Source organism: Lichenostomus cassidix, chromosome 3 (assembly GCF_008360975.1).
Source record: "Lichenostomus cassidix isolate B80296 chromosome 3, HeHo_3.0, whole genome shotgun sequence".
NCBI lineage: Eukaryota > Metazoa > Chordata > Aves > Passeriformes > Meliphagidae > Lichenostomus > Lichenostomus cassidix.
The window spans coordinates 10,248,519-10,265,704 of NC_139483.1; the positions used below are offsets into that span (position 1 = coordinate 10,248,519).

A 17,186-nucleotide genomic window follows, 5' to 3' on the forward strand; every position below is an offset into this window, starting at 1 on the left:
ACATGAGAGCAGCCAAGTTCAGCTGTGCTCTGACAAAGCTCTGTGCCAGGGCTGCACCACTACAGCCCAAGAGCCACAAGGGGATGGATGAGGGTGGATGGTCTTCGGGAAGCAGATCAGAAGTGGCTTTTAAGGCTCACCAGTAAATAGCTGGATCAGCTCCTTTGTGCATGCAGGACTGTTCCTTTTGGGAAACCAGCACTCCATTGCTCAGGAGATTCTTGCTCCCCTGGTTGTCCCCTGGCTCCCCAGGCATCAGGAAGGTGCAGCCAGGTTGGCCAGCCCTTGGGAACCACTGAATCCTTGGCAGCATGGGGCTCACAGGTACAGAAATGTTTGTGTCTCTGCTCCCTGAACTCCCTGCATTTCATCTGCTTTCCTGGGCTTTAAGCAGACAGAGCTCACACAGGTGGATTTGTCCTACAGAGTCCATGGTTTGGAAGGATAAACACGAGTAATCTGCCTGTTTCTTCTGCTCATTTCTCCTCTTACACAAGTGGCCAATTTACCTTTGCTGTTCATCCAGCCCAGCATTTACAGCATCTGGAAGACTCCAGGACTGACTGAGAGGAAAAAGAAAAGCTGTGCTACACTCCAAGGCCTGATTACACAAAGCTTTGTGCAAACAGTGTTGCTGCTGCCTTGGAAAAAAGGTGAGGAGGAGGGGATGAGAAAGCTTCAGTGTGATTTAGCCCATTCTTGGGGTTATAATCAGGATTTAACCATCACCACCTATTTTGTGTGCAGAAACAGGAATTGTGAAAATGTACCAAAGGTCCAAGGTTAATTCTTTTTTTAAGTTGCAATCTCTTTATTTGATTAAGTAGTCTGAGTCAACAAAGTCATACTCTCCTCTATTTCTGAGAGTTTCTTCAGCATCTGGCTCACCTTGGCCTCATCAAACTCCATGCAGAGAAATTCCGATTCCTACGAAACAAGAGAGAAAAATATTTGAGAAAAATAATTACATTTGATCCCTGTGCAGAAAGAAATATTTGGTGAGGAATTTGACAGCTCAACTCCATTTGGCAATGGGCTTTCCTGTATTTTCCTGTCTGATTAGGAGTGCTAATTTTTATCAGTGATAAAAATCCAGATCATGTCTGCTCGAAGAAGATGTGTTTGCAGGAGACTGGATAAGAAAGCCTGAACAAAACCCTGGAGTATCTCTCCCAACACTCCTTGATTAGGAAGCACTGGAAAAGTCAGATCTCAGGCAATCCATGAGCTAAGCCCTGAGGCTTTGTGGAGCACCAGGCAGAAGACAGACCACAGACCCTTGCTGGAGTTTACCATTCCCCACGGACATGAGTAGACAGGGACACATCAGCCTACCCTGAACAACTGCTGCAAACTGGGACTGCAAAGCCAGTGCCTCTTCAGCTCCTGCTGAATCTCCCCAGTTTTAGCATCCTTCTTTTCCCAGACCTGACCAGAAAAGTCCAGAGCAGGCTTCCACAGAACAGCTACTGCAGGAGGAGCAGCTTTTCTCACCACCCCAAAATAATCCCAGTATCCATAACACAACACAAGTGTCCTTTCACAGGCAGATCTGAGGAAAGCTCTCCCCTCTGTAACCTGACCTCTCATTGCTCCACGTGTGTTCCAGCCACGAGCTGGTTTCTATCTGACCTTTCAGGGAAGGAGTGGCAGTGCCATGCAATGCAGGGACCTGGTTCTCCACAGGATTACCTCCAAGACCAAGCTCCTGTTGACAACTCAGGCTTTGCAGCCACAGCTCTGCACCCCGAGTCATGTGAGCTCATCCACAGATTTAATCAGGCCAGCGTTTGCCCATGCAACCTTTGAGATCTGCTAAAGCTGATTTCATAGCTTAATCACACAGGGAATGTGAGTGGACAGGAGGAGATCGAAGCGCCTACGTCTGGAGATGTTTTTGCCTGAGCCCAAGGCATGAGGACTTTTTTTTTGTTCCCCTCTTCAGGTTTTGTCAGCCAAAAGGAATGTAAATGGATCAAAACAAAACTCTTTGATTACACAAAGAGTTGCCACTTCATACAAGTGTAAGTGCACTCATAAAACATTCCTTTAGCTATAAAGCAGCTAAAACTCTCCCATGTGGGCTGGATGGTGTCTGGTTATCCACTCTCAGCTGGACCAACCTAAAACTTGACCCAAGAGGGCTGTAAGTCAGGCTGCTCAGAACTGAGCTTCAGCTTTATTTAATGCTTTGTTAGTTCATCTCCCCCATGAAAAAAGGAAGAAAAAAATAAGATGGAGCAGGAAATAAGGCATCCCATTAGATACTTCCCACTGCTAAAAAAAAATTCAGCCCCCTTGGACTTAAAAAAATCCAAAATGGAACTTATCAGCCACTGACTGAAAGTCCTGCAGCTCAGCAACCCTGCTGCCCAGGCTGGAATCTGGGTTCAGGTTCGGGCTCAGGCTGGGAAGCCAAGCTCGATGCCGTGAGGAAGGTGTGGGAATGGACACTCATTTCCTGCAGCCGCCTTGCCTTTGTCCCCTCATGCTTTCCCACCCCTCCTCCCATTTCACTACCCCGGCTATAAAAAGGAGCTGCAAAACAAAACATCCAAGAAACACAAACTGCCCCCAGCCTTGAACCAGGTTTTCTAGGAGCTCCAACAACAGTGCTGCAAAAATATTTATGTGAGAGACTAAGAGAAGCACGACTTTTTCTGTCTCAGTAACTATACTTGAAAACCCCATGTATTTTTAGACAACCAATCCTCACAAACCGAAAACCTAAAAAAAAAATACAATTCTTCTCTACTGCATCAGTTTGGCCAGCTACTTAAAATGCTTTCTAGCAACTTTGATACGCACAGTATTTTTAACTTTTAGCCACTATATTGGAACAACAGAAAGAAACCTCTCAGAATTCGCACATCATTGTATTCATATTCATTCCCACTTGAATTGGAGACCTCCTACAACATTCAGCATTTCAAAGCCACCAGCCAAGGCGCCAGACCCACTCTTAGAAGCCGTCTCAACTCGATGTGGTGCTTGTAAGATCATTAGTGGTTCTTTGTAAAGGAATTATCCCAGCTTGAATTACCAGGAAAGCGCTCTTCAGACAGTGCAAAAGCATCAGCTTGGGATGTCTGTGTGCAAACACAGCCAGCCAGCCAAGTACTTCTGGACTTGTGCACCCACACAGCTGCTTCCTGGAGCAATGGAGTATTGTAGGGGTTTAGGTCTGATCCTTTTGGAGCAGGGAATGCAGACATTTGCTCTGCAGAATGTCAATGCAATTTCATGCTCTGGGAGATATTTTATTCGCCTGTTTTAGGTTTTGCCTGAAATTAGGATGTTTTAAAGATTTAGCTGCTCCTTGCATAAGTAAAAATCCAATCTGTAATGTCACCAAACTCGCCTTCAAACAGCCTGGTACCTTTCATTGTGACTAAGAACCCCCATTAATTTTCAGCCTTCCCAATTTTTTTTGGTCAACAGAGACCAAAAAGAACTCAGAATTCCAACAGAAGTTATTATCAAATGTAGGAGAGCTCAGAAATGCAGCCTTTTTGGGCAGAAATGGTGGGCCTGGCTGATATCAAAGCAGCAGGGCTGTGGTTAAACCAGAGATGTGTTAACACAGATGAGTCTCTGACTGTTCCCATTACCAGCAAGTTAGGCTGGAAACAGAAAACCAACGGGGGATAAATCAAGCAAGGAGTTTGTCCCCAAGCCATCACCGAGGAGAATTCACAGCACAGCACCTCCTGCAGCAACACCCACGGGCAGAAACAAATGTCATTTTGGTGCCAAGGCACTAATTCAACACAAAATACTCATTTCAGAAAAAATCTGCTGTCGAGATTTTTTTTTTTTTCCCAATTTTGCAAACAAGTGTTAAGAGATTGCTTCTCTGGAGTAAAAGGAAATGCAAGCCTGGGCTTAGGTACAACCTGCTGTTGCCAAAAAATCTGGTTTATCTGATAATGCCAACTCTCCCACTTCCTCCAAATTTGCTAATTCCATGTAAATACTATTTGAATAAAACACCTGCAGGGACTACCCTGTAAATATTAACCCAAGTCACAAGTGCAATAGTATTTCAGCAGGAAAATCAATCACAGAATCACAGGATGGTTTGGGTTGGAAAGGACCTTCAAGCTCAATCCTGGGCAGAGACACCTTCCACTAGAGCAGGTTGCTCCAAGCCCCATCCAGCCTGGCTTTGAACATTTCCAGGGATGGGGCAGCCACAACATGTCTGTGCAAACTGTGCCTTATCACCCCACAGTCAAGATTTTTCCCCCAGTATTTATTCTAAACCACTCTCTTTCAGTTTAAAACCATTCCCCTTGTCCTGTCACTCCGTACTGTGTCCAAAGTCCCTCTCCAGCTCTCTTGGAGCCTCCTTTAGGTACTGGAAGGAGCTCTAAGGTCTCCCCAGAGTCTTCTCTTCTCTTCTTCATGCTGAAAAACCCAAACTGTGCCAGCCTGGCTGAGGTGCTCCAGGCCTGGCAACATCTTTGTCACTGTCCTTTGGACTCATTCCATCAGGTCCATGTGGATTATTGGTCAATAATGGTGAATTAGGAGCCTTCCTCCTCATGGCTCAGCACCAGAGCAGGTTTTGCCTAAGCCACTATCTGCTTACAGGCTTGCATGGTAAAGAAATGCTTTAAATATTGATTAAAAAAAAAAAAGGGGTGGAAAAAAAAAAAATTCCCAAATTCCAAAGAGGTAAGAGAAATAAATAAAAATTAACTTAAAATCCCAACATAACCAGAAATTCAAAATGGAAATTAGACACTTTTTAACAGTGCAAGGACACATTGTCTTTGGAAAAGACACATCCAGAATTCATTTTTGCAATGATGCTGCCAACTCTGCCATAGAAGATTTCCTTCACTGCAGACTATTCTAACTTACTCATTACTGGGGGAATTTGGTATTGTGCTGAAAAAAAACCCCTGATAAACTCACCCCAGCACTATTAACTTCCAAACCTTTCTCTGGGTGACCTCTTCCTCACATGTCACAATACACAACCAGCTGCATTTCATCTTGCATGGATGACCCCAAAAGAGGAAAAATACTGGATTTCAGCTTGTATTTCCTTCTTCAAAAATCACAGTAATACAACATTAAAATGGATAGTTCCACTGGGTGGAAATATTTCATGTCAGATGTTTAGGAGAGCAATTTATTTTTGCCACCTAGATTCTCATATTAGGAACATCTGATAAATGGTAAAAAAAAAATTGCCACAAACCAGTGCAGAACAAAAAAGGTGTGAGATGCTGCATCGATTCTTCTATCACATTGCATCAATCGTGATCCAGCTCCAAATTTCTGGAGTTATTTTTATATTCATTAATATTCTGCAAGATACACTGGGGCATATGATAATGACAGCAAAATCTAAGTAATTCCACAAAAATGCAATAGGTTGCAATCCACTGATTTCATACTCTCACATTCCTGACAATACTAAATTCATTATTTTTAATTCAATTCAGAGCTATTTTTGCTACATATCTACAATCATGCCCTTCAAAAACTCTAATGTAAAGTGCAATTCATTTCCATAATACTGTATGAAATAAAACACAAATATTTGTAACTCCAAGTGCCTTTTAATTCTCCATTATTTTGGTATTACATGAACCAGGAACCTCTTAAGCAAATTATTATTACATCCCCATTAAAAAAAAAAGTTAACTCGATTGCAGATTTTTTAATACTTTTAATGTAGCATCAAGCCTGTAATATCACAGATTAAGCAGATTAAGGATTGCAGAAAATGGAACAATTCCAGAAGATAAAAGTAGGTCCCTGATACTGCACAGCAAATGTAATGTCATTCCTTTTACATTATCAGCCTCCTGAAAATAGTCTACCTCATATTTTATATCCTACATGAAAAATGAGCATTTACGAATGCAGAGATGCACATGCTTTATCTACTGCTCCCTGTGCCTTTTGGAAGAGCAGCTTTCTTTTCAGGAAGTGTTAAAGAAAAGCAAACACAAACCATAATTTAATCAGTGCAACCAATTAGAAAGCAGCATACTCTGCAGCTTTTATACATTTCACATCACGGAGTTAACAAGAATAACATTATTCTTAATAATTAGCAAGGAAAAAGACAGCAGTTTTATGAAAGCCTTATACACTTCCTATATGGCTCTGCTGTTTTCAAACTGGTGATATCAACCTGCATTGGTTTCTGTAAACCTTCCAACTTCTCTATTTTTGATTTCTCAAAAAAATCACATTGATTTGTACCTGTTTCTGTTTTTTTAGCTTTCCCCATATGCTACCCAGAGTCCCCTGCCCTGTGTGCTGCCCCTGCACAAACTCATCCACTGCTCCACTCACAGCCCTTCAACCACAGTGTGCAAATGCACAGGCTGACCATGAACAAGTTGGGGAGGTCCAGCACAGATTTGGGATTTCTGTTCAGCACGGAAAGAGCACTCAGTCCTAGCTGCAGTTCCCAGATGCTGGGAGCACTCTGCTCTTCCACTGTGGATTCCCTCAGCCCAGACCCTCAGCTGATTTAGGGAAGGCAAACATTCCAGTGCTGAGAGAAGCTCACTGTGCTCAGAAAGGTTATAAAAACCACAGTTCTGCTGGTACCAACACAGTGCAGAAAAAAGAACCTGTTTATGCTGACAAAATGCAAATTTCATTCTCATCTATGGGTGACTCTTTGCAAGGTTACACCTGTGACTTTTCATGTGGCCTTACCTGATCGATTGCTGTTTGCTAAACCTGCTTGCCTGGTTCCTCCAACACCCTTTCACATCTTCAGCTTCCTGAGGCTCAGGCTGCCCCATAAAATCTGCTGCAGGCACAGGAACTTAACAGAATAGAAAACCCTTTATGGCTCTGTCTCACTGGAGAGTGGTGGATGTTTAACTCAGTATAATGCTGCATTTCCACTCTGGAACATGCTCAGTTTAGGCTAAATCCTCTTGGAATTGAGCTGTTGGACAAAATCTCCACCAAAGATGCACAAATGAGATGTTCAGAAGATCCTAAATTTTTAAGGCAATTCTTTATTATGAGGGCACTGAGAGGCACCTTTTTGACCTTGCTGTAGACCTTGAGCTTACTATTTCCAAGGTTTGTTCTTTTTCTCAAAAAACCCCATTATGGTACTTTCTATATTAAAAAAAAAAATTAAGGAGAAACCTCCAGAATATATTTTGATATTTGATTTTATACTTGATCTTGGATGTGGGTAAAGCAGTTTGGGGAAGGATTCAGCCTGGCATGGGAAATCCTGACCATGTAAATTGGTCAGAGCTGAAGGCCACTAAATACAAGGCTGGGTAATCCCAACCAAAGGCACTGCCAGAACTTCTGCCTGCTTGAGCCAGGAATGAACCTGAGACAGGGGAACAGAAAGTGTTGTGATCTAACTCCTGGTGCAGGAAAGAAAAGTGAAACGTCTTTGTAGCTGAACTGTTTCTAAAAAACAATGCAAAACCACTTGCTGCCTGACCCCCTCTCTACCCCTACAGACATTATTTTGTCAAAGAAAACACATCAAGGCTGTTTTCATTTGAATTCCAACATCTTTGAAAGCACAGCTGAGCTCGAGCTTTTTCAAAACCCTGGAACGGTGAGTGTGGAATGTTTAATCTTTAACAGGAGCATTTTTCTTCTGCTGCTTGACTGGCTTGAGGTAAATAGGTGTAATGGCATGCCAAATAAATCAATTAACCTGCTTAGGCTAATGACACTGTCTTGGGGACCCTGGTATGCAACTTGAGCCAGCTGCTATTTCAACAAAGGTGTAAAAAGAGCTAAAATCATTAACTAAGAAAGGCATTTGCTCTCCAACTCTTCTTTGCACAAACTTTGCTTCCACTTGTCACAGGCAACTCTATGCAGATGGGTTGCAGAGGTTTACACCACTTAGTGTGAATATTAGGAAGAAAGTCCTGCTCTTCTCCTGTCCTGCAGGAGTGGCATCTTTGTCCTTACAAGGAGATGAACTCCAGAGAGCTGTGGCTCTTCAAGGTCGAGGCTTATGAAGGGAGAATTTATGAAGATTTATTTGGGGTTTTGTGATCAGTTTTTAGAAATCATAGAGTAGTTTGGGTAGAAGAGACATTTTAAAGTCACCTAGTCCAGCTAGAGTCATCTGGCCCATCCAGAACAGGGGTATCTTCAGTGAGACCCGTCCAACCTGACCCTGGATGTTCCCAGGGATGGGGAATCCACCCCCTCTCTGGGCAGCCTGTTCCAGTGTTTCACCACCCTCATGATAAAAAACTTCTTGCTTCTATCTAATGTGAATTTATCCCCACACACTGATCATCACTGGTCTAGACTCCATATGGGAAATGGCTCATAAAAGCTTCATGGGGAATCACCTTAAACCTTTAACAAACACAGTTGCCATTTCTCAATCACCCTGAAAGTGGAAATTAGACAGAAAGTTACATATCCTGTTTCCTCTTTTACAAGAAAGCTTTTGGTGATCTTATGTAATTCCAGTGTCTGCCATAAGATGCAATCTTAGGGAAAGAGTGAAATATTATGTTTTAATTTTGTGTGTATCTTTCTCCCTGTGGATGCCTCAGTGCCCATCTATGGATATTTGGCAGAACTGATAGAGATTTTAACAGGAGAATAAAAAAAAAAAAAGACAGTGAAAATTGACAGTGCAAGCTTCACCAAACTGTACAGAGAAGTACATAAAGCCAGCATAAAAAAAAAATTAAATTACCTTTGTATCACTGTGAGATTTGAATCAATGCATGTATTTAAAAACTAAATGTATAATAAAAACTATATATAACTATATAAGAATATATATAAGTAGTTTATATAATTATATATATTACATGGAAAACTACATAAAAACTATTTAAAAAGTACATTTCTGGCAAGGCATCAGGCTCTGTCACAAGGGTACCAGCGATGAGAAAGCTCCATCATCACTTATTCAAGCCCTGCCTGCTGTGTCAGCTCTTCACTACCAGAGCCTCTCAGTGGAACCACTGCAAGGTGAGGTGCTCTTCTCTCAAAGTCCTCTGCAGGGGACCTTGGAGGCTAAATGTCCTTTCTCACTTACCATCGGCATTTTTCTACTTTGTTTGACAGCTGTCCTTGTTTTCTTGTGCCATATTTTGTTTGGTTGGTGTTTTGAAGGCTGCTAATAGAGCTGAAATATCCCCAGAGATGTTTCATCTCCAAATACCCAGGCTAGCCTCTGTTTTTATAATCTTGTAGCACTTAATTGCAGTGTGAAATCAGTCTAAGAAAAAGAGTGCCCTAACTGATGTATTTTCTGCTCTCACATTAAATCCAGCTTTTCTAGTGAGAACATTCATTAGACCTGGAATCCATATTCATTACACTTTAACCTACCAGTTACCTAACATGGGAATCATTCAGCATGGCAAAAAAAAAAAAAAAATCAAACATCACTTATTATCATAACCCCCCCACACACTTTCCCAGGCTAAAGTTTCAACTATTCAATGTTATTATTTACCATTTTCTCAAATGTTTTGGGAAGCACCTTATCATAGCACCAACCACTCCCTGCCACTGGGGCATGTTTTTGTTACAGGCTATCACCAAGACTGTGCACTTGGTTAACTCCTAATGACATAAAGAAATTTTTGTGCTTTTAATGTAACTTTGTATTTAATCTAATCAATGTCAACCACGTTTCTCTCTGTAACTGCAATAAATAATGCAAGGAAAACAGGAATGAACTCTGGGGTTAAGAATTACTTTTATATCAAACTGATCAACACAATTTAAGTAACCTGCATTTAAAAATAATCCCACAGTTAAAGAATGCAGTGAAAACCTAAGCAGAGAATTCCTGACCTTTAGGAGACTGTGTGACTTGGGATTCTGGCATATTCTGGCTGAGAGTACTACTGGCTTGCAGGCTGAATAATTTGGTTAGTAGCCCCAAAACAGATCTCTCTTGCTCCCCCCCAGCTCTTTAATGTTTTAGTTTATCTGTTACATAAATGACTCAGGAATCCATTAATGTCCAGCGTAAAAGTATTACACCAAATATAAAAGTTGAGTAGAAATTAATATCCTCTATGCATACCCTTTTCCAACCCAAACCATTCTGTGGTTCTATAACCCTACACCAGTTTATTTCCCATGACAGCAGACAATGCTGGCTCCTGTTGATGGCAAAGGCCAGAGGACCTTGGCTTTTCCACTCCAATCAGTCCTCAGTCAGAGCCACACTTGGTTTTCTCAGAGAAGAGACTGAAGATCAGAATCACTCTGAATCAGCATTTTGGAGCAAGACGTGTTTCAAACCTTCTTTTCTGCTCCTTTCTGAACACTGCACACTTGCCCTGTGCTCTCAAAGGTGCCTGGATTGCTTGAGACAAGAGCACATGAGGGCATGAGGGATGTGCAGCTGAAATGCTTGAACACCCAGAGCTGAACTAAAAGTACAAAGGTGTTTCTTTTGGTTGCTGCAAGTTTTGCAAGAGGTGAGCAAAGGCCACACAAATCCTCTGCTGATTTATGTCTCTTCATGGCAGCAGGTAATGCCCTCAAAAAGTCTCATTTCAAAAAGTCCCTATATTCTTGCACCTAAGCTCTTAGATCAGCACGACCCAGCTACAGCAAATATGCTTTGTGCTCACAAAATGGCATTTTTCAGAAGAAATTTTTGAAGGGCAGCTGTTTGAGCACATCTCTCCTGGCTGTGTTCACAGCAAGCAGCAATGCCAGGCATCCATTTGCTCCAGGGAATTTTACCATCAGAGAAGGGAGAGGACAAGCCTGGCACAGCAGACACACCAGCAGCAGCATCCCATCTCCTCCCAGAAACATGGACCCTCTGCTCCTGGAACTCTGATCCCACAGATTGGGAATTACAAGCAAATACATCTCTAAATGGATGGTGAAAACTCACTGGCATTTGGGCAGAGCAGCTCATCTAAAAATACATTAACAGGGCACCAAGGGCTTGAAAATCTGCCTGCAGTCCAGCATGCATTCAGCTGGGCTTTCCTTCTTAAAATATTTAACAAGACAAAGAGGCCAGACAAAACAGGCTTTTTTTTTTTTTTTTTTTTTTTGCTGCTTTCATGGCATTTATCTATAACCTTTCTGATGATCTGAAAACAGAATTTACCAGGACAAAAGGGTTTACTCAGAGTTACATTGCCACTGCAAACATGTCTCCTCAGTGGGACCAAAATAACTATATTTGTTTCTTTTCTGCAATTTGAGTGTGTGAACTTACAAAGGAAAAAAAAAAAAAGCCAAATTGGGAAAAAAAATTTGGTCTAAATAATTTTTGGTATTTTTTCCTCATTACTTTCAGAATGCAAACTGCTGTCTTTCAATTCCCCATGAGAAACCTCCCACAGAAAAAGGGGCAGCCACGTGTTCATAGCCCAGCCTGGTTTACAGCCCCTCCAACACTGCTGCTCTTGCTGTTCCACAGCCTCAGGACAGGCATCACACTCGGATTTATCAGCAAAACAGCAGCTCCTGCTCAGTGTGGTGCAAAGTCCGCTGAAGATACTGAGAATCTCTGCACTGACCTCAGTGACCTTCGGATCAAATGCACAAAAATATCAGCATTATGTGCCAGCAGGAAGACACCAGAGGAATACAGCTCTCTTTGAAAATAAAGGAAAAGCTACAGATTTGCATTTTTCTTTGCCTCTTTTTTTTTTATTAAGCCACAGAGTATGTCCTTGGTAATATTTGCTGCATAATACGTAACTCTTTTTTCATTTTTTCCAGCCTCTTTACTTGTGTAAGGTGAAAAGCAAAGGCTCACAGTGAAAGCTGAAGCTGGAGGTGCAACCCTGAAGAGATGAGCGTGGGAGGACATTTCTGCCTGAGCAGAATCCCACTGAAGCCAAGGGACTGCGTGCTCTGCCCACACAGCTCTCCTTGCCTCAGTTAAAATTACAACTTTGTTTTATTCCATCTGTGATTTCACAATTCAGTCTAGAAATGAATGTAGGCAATAGAATACCAGCTCTGCACTACAGCCAACACCACACCTGCATTAATCTGTTTAAAGGTCTAATCAGGACAGATCAGGACACCACAGTTCTCAACATGATCCCCAAACCAGCCTGGCCATGAGGATTGTTTTAAGCTTGGAACTTCATAGTCCTCTTGACAGGCATCGTGTTGAACCATTGTTTTTTTTCAGAAAGATAGAAGGTTCAAAGTTATCTAATTTTGGTTGCCCTCCTGCTCTCAATTCAAGGGCAAGTGATACTGAAGTAGAAATAATTTCCATAACTGAATTGCAGAGCAGTCATTTAACAATTAATAAGCAATCCACTCAGCATATGAAAACTGAATAGGAAAATAAGCACGTGAGAATCAGAGATACCTCTGCACAAAGAAAGGCTTCAGCTCTTCCACATCAGATATTTAACTGCTTGTCTCTTTCTTTTTCTCACCATGACCAAGGGGAGAAGAAGGCAACGAAATAGAAAAGACCTTAACCACTTCTCCCGAGGAAAATGGAGATGATGTGAATGCCTCATTTAGCTTTCTGCGCCTTTGAAGCAGAGAAGTCTCTTTTTTTTTTATATTCTCCACAACAGCAACCTGTCTTTTTGGGCCAGCAGCCACAGTTTGGACACCAGCCTTTAGCAGAGTGGGCATGTGTCTCATCAGTAGTAAATCTGCAACGCCGCAGCCCATTTCTCCTGCATCAGGAAAATGTCAGATTTGTGGCTGCCTCCCCTTGGCAGATGTAAGGTCACTGCTACAGGACTGTGAGAAATAGAATGTATTCCACCTCCTCCCCATTCCAGGGATCAGGCTAAAGATGTCCTCCTGGGAGACCAACCTAAGCACCAAGGACATCACCTCCTGCCTCCTCACTGCAGCTCTTGAGTGGAAGAAGAAGTCAAGCAGCAGCTCTCAGAGAAAAGAAAACTGAATGGGGCTGTGACCTCAGGCGGGGAGATGAGATGGAGAACAGCATTATACAACTCAAAGCCACCCCTTCTAAAGAAGCAGGGAACAGGAGGATGATGAGCAATGTCAAATGCTGTTGCCTGGTTTTAGACAGCTGTCCTGAAGTAGTAAAATTTGTAAGTGGACCTCCTTAAAATACATGTGCTGCTTGTCTTTTCAAGCCTCAAAACATTGCACAGGATTTTTAATCCTGGCAAGCCTAGGGGTTTGTACTGATGGCTGTTCTTTCTGCTGCCCTCTTGACCAAAAGGTGCTAACAAAAGGCAGGACAAGCTATGCACCATTCGTGACAAAAATACCTGCTTCTGGTTTAAATACCTTGCTTTTCAAACCCACTGCTTCCTGGGAAGCTAAGCCCTCACCTGTGAAAGATCCTTACCTGTATGGAAAGATCTGGATTATTTTGAAGGCTAGTAGGGAAAAAGGGGCCTGCATATAAAGGCAAAAATGCCAATGAGAAAGGAAATGTCTGTCTGCCCTCCCTGCCTGCCTGCAGGATTTTCATGTCTCTCCTCACCCTGCTAATGCCTATTATATCTTTCCATGTCTATTACATCTTTCTTCAAGGTTAGGAGACAAAAGAGTTAGCATAGATTTTGCAGCAGCAAAAAATAATTAAATTTTCAGCTTTATTTCCTCCCATTCTTTAAGCTTGCTTTTATCTGACCCCCTGCTGAATGCTGAACAGGGATTTTCACTGACCAGCCAACACTTGCACCCTTGGTCTTCCCCTCCCTCTCAAGCCTTCACAACACACAGAGAGCTCAGACAGATTACAAAACCCACGACTCCTTCTCCAAAACATCATTTTGTCTCCCGTCTGGAGGTTTTTGGGTTTTTTTAAATCATATATTAATTAGCAAAGCTGGGGTCAAGTCATGTTAGCTGTTGTCTGTATCTGCCACAGAGGTGTTGGGATTAACTTCCCCGAGCTTGCCAAGGTGTCTGCAGGGAGAGCAGAGCATGGGATGCTGTGGAGGCACAACACCCACAGGACCTGCCTGCTCCATGCCTGAGGCAAAGCCAAAGTGGAGTTTCATTTTCAGACGGACCAAATCTGCTCAGAAATTGAAAACCAAGTTGGATAAATAACCAAAAAGTTCTAGGAAAAATGGTGGCATGCTGGGTTCCTTGCATTCACTCTGCTCTGCTGTAGGATTGGTAGTATACTGTTGGATGTTATTAAAATGTGCCTTAATTTCCTTGGAAAAAAGGATTATCCTGACATAAAGTGTGCTGGGAAGCAGCTTTACATTTGGAATGGCTTTTCATCCCGCAAGCCCAATTACCATTTTTGGAAATAAGCTGTGGACATGTAAAGATATTTTTTAAATTATCAGCCTGAGTTGTAAAAAAGGTATTGGTACTATGGAGCTACTAAAATAGCCAGGGAGAGAATTTGGCATTTCTGACCTCCTTTGATTAGATCCCCAACAAACAAGTTCTTGATGAGAACTCAGCATTGCCATTTAACAAAGGACTGTAATTAGATGCTGATAAAATACCTCAAAGTGACATTACAGGTCTCAGTTTCTCATTTCAAACCAATGCAGTGGCAGTGTTTGTTTGTGGTTTGGGCTTTTTGTGGTTGTGTGGCAGCAGAGCAGGGAAGGACACTGAGCACCATGAGCATCCCCTGCACCAAAAAGCAATGAGGAAAGAGTAACTTCCAAAAAAAGTAACTTCCACTATACCTTTTAAAAAAGCCAGGCAGTCACAAAGAAATCAAATACATCTCTGGTGTGCTATCAAACCAGAACAACACACCCTTGCTACTGCAAAGGGATTAATACAGTTTTCAGGCCACTGCTGAATTTCAAACAATAAAATAGGTACAGACAACATCAGATTTGGATTTTTGTTTTTTAATCTCACTGTGGTTTTCCTATCAAATGCTCTTCTCAGGAGCTGATCCAAGGGGAGTGAGGTGTGGAAAGACTCAGGGATCAAACCTCAGCAGCAGCTTCAGAGATGCACTTGAAGTTCAGACACTGAGGGGTCCTACATCACTTCCCCTCACAAGAAAACATAAATAGGGATGAGAATGGAGCTGCCTGCACATCACTTGAGAAAAATCATGAGGGATTCCCCTTGCTGGAAAGCTCTACCAGAGGTTATCCTGGGTGGATAATACGCCCCTCTCCCTCCATTGTCCTCCAGGGCTGCTCTTCAAGAGTGTCTGATGAAATTTTCATCATGAAATCTCAAAAAAAGCCACAGTCTTCCTGAACAGGGGACTAATTTTAGTATTCCCACTGCAGATGAGCCTCAAAACCACGGAGTGTTATTTGCATGTCTGTAGAGGAGTTAAGGAGGAGGCAAGAGGGTCATTGGCCATGTTAAAAAAACCCACCCTATACAATATTTTTCATCTGGACCAGACCTCTAATGCAACCTCCTTTTTCTTGCTAGCTTTTGGTTGCCTTGGATTCTGTGCCTTAAAATGGTCATGAATAGAAAAATGATAAGGAAATACATCTCCACTCACTCCCACCACACATTACACATCCTTTGTGAGCAAAACGACAGGACTTCTTCAAAGTGTGGCAAAGCATATTTTTAACTGCTACTAAAGATTCAGTGAGTCATTAATGATCTGGGTGCCAGGAGCCTGTGCTTTGTGAAGTCATTACTGCTCATTATTTCAAGATAACAATTATTCAAAATCAAAAATGAAGCCTGAGAGCTTCCAGGAATTTGATGCTGTTCTTTGGATCATTCATGAACAGGGTGAAGACAGTAACAGGTGTCTGGACCATTCCCTCACCCCTTTAAAATGGGTATAATAGCTTGAGAAAACCTCATCAGAAAGGGACAACAAAAATATAGATGCCCTTCAGGAGCTGCAGATGGGGAGGATGGAGGGATGGAAATGATGAAAAATTATTCTTATTTACTGACCTGGCTGTGATTAACCCCAAGCTACCTACTTGTTATTTTTAAACAAGAATCTTAACCATCTAATAATATTAGCCTGAGAGGAATACTCATACTGGAAATGAGTTCAAATAACAAAACCCCAGTGGTTAGAATCAGGATTAGACTTTCAAAAGACAACACATTGAATAGAGAGTGTATTACCAGAAACAGAACAGCTGAAGCCATTTCTTTCCATTAAAAAATGAATCACCTTACTCTTCCCCAGCTAACACCCATTTATCTAGCTATAATGAGGGGCTGGCATTTGATGTTTCATTTGATGTCTACAGATTCACCCACCAGAATATAACTACTGCAGGAGCAAAAGGAGCCTGGCACCTTGGTCTGAGGCAGCAGTAGCACCGTGAAAAGTTCTTTAGTCTCAGAATAGCCACATCCATATGGACAGATGCACTCAGCTCAATGAGATTTATTGCTACTAGATAAAATGACCTGAAAAGCAGATTTCCTAATTGTTTGTCTTAGGTAACAGCTCTAATCACTGTCCTCTTCGTTTTCAGCTACAAAGGGCAAAACTGAGTTGTTGCATCATTTTTTTCCCTAAAAAAACACCAAAAAAACTCCCCAGACCCATAGTTTTGCTTTGGAGACACCCATTTGTGATACAGCCAGCACAGGCTGCAGCACTTGCAGCAAAATATTTTGGGCTTCACAACTCCAAAAAGATGATCCCATGCTACAGGCACTATCCCAAGATTATATTAAATAGAAGGGGGCTTCATACCAGCACGTGTTACACTCATTTCAAAGTCATGTCCCTCCTCTCCCTAATTCTGCTGTTCATTTTTTGGGCCCAATATCCATGGACTGAGCATCCCACAGTGTGCAGCAGCACACCACCACCTCTCAAATGCAAACCTGGGGCACTAAAAAGCAGCAGTATTTAACAAGTGGTGTCCCACAGATACTGTTGAATGCACTGCTTAATATTTACAGCTCAGCTAAAAGCAGCTTTGAAAAGCCACGTGTCCAAATGTTAATGATTAATGTGCTTTTGTATGAAGTGGGAAAGAGGAACAGATGGAGCAAATAGAAAACAATACTAGGAAAAAGACTGTTAAGGGAAAATACGGTTTGAAAGTTAAAGAAAGGAGAAATGGTCCATCCTTGGAGCTACCAAGTGCAGCAGCTCACAGTTGCATTTTGGGGAGAAGATAATTTCCCATCACTACAAATGCTTTCATAGGTGACATAACAGGGCAGCACTCTTTAAATTGAATACAGAAATGTCTCTGCTGAGGGGGAAGAAAGACCCTCCAAAACCTTTACTGCAGACATAATTGCCTAACACCCACCAAAGACTTCTGGCTGAAGAAATCAAAATTAGTTTGTATTTT

The 17,186-nt window shown here is 42.1% G+C and overlaps 1 protein-coding gene across 1 annotated transcript in view; it reads right to left on the reverse strand.

The window, feature by feature from the left end:
• Positions 1-787: 787 nt before the first annotated feature.
• Positions 788-17,186, reverse strand: part of COMMD1 (copper metabolism domain containing 1) — a 60,252-nt gene continuing 43,853 nt past the window's right edge. Inside the window, exon 3 of the mRNA XM_085054397.1 lies at positions 788-927. Within this exon, the coding sequence (XP_084910523.1) occupies positions 820-927 (108 nt within the window). The 3' untranslated portion in view covers positions 788-819. The remainder of the gene's footprint in view (positions 928-17,186) is intronic.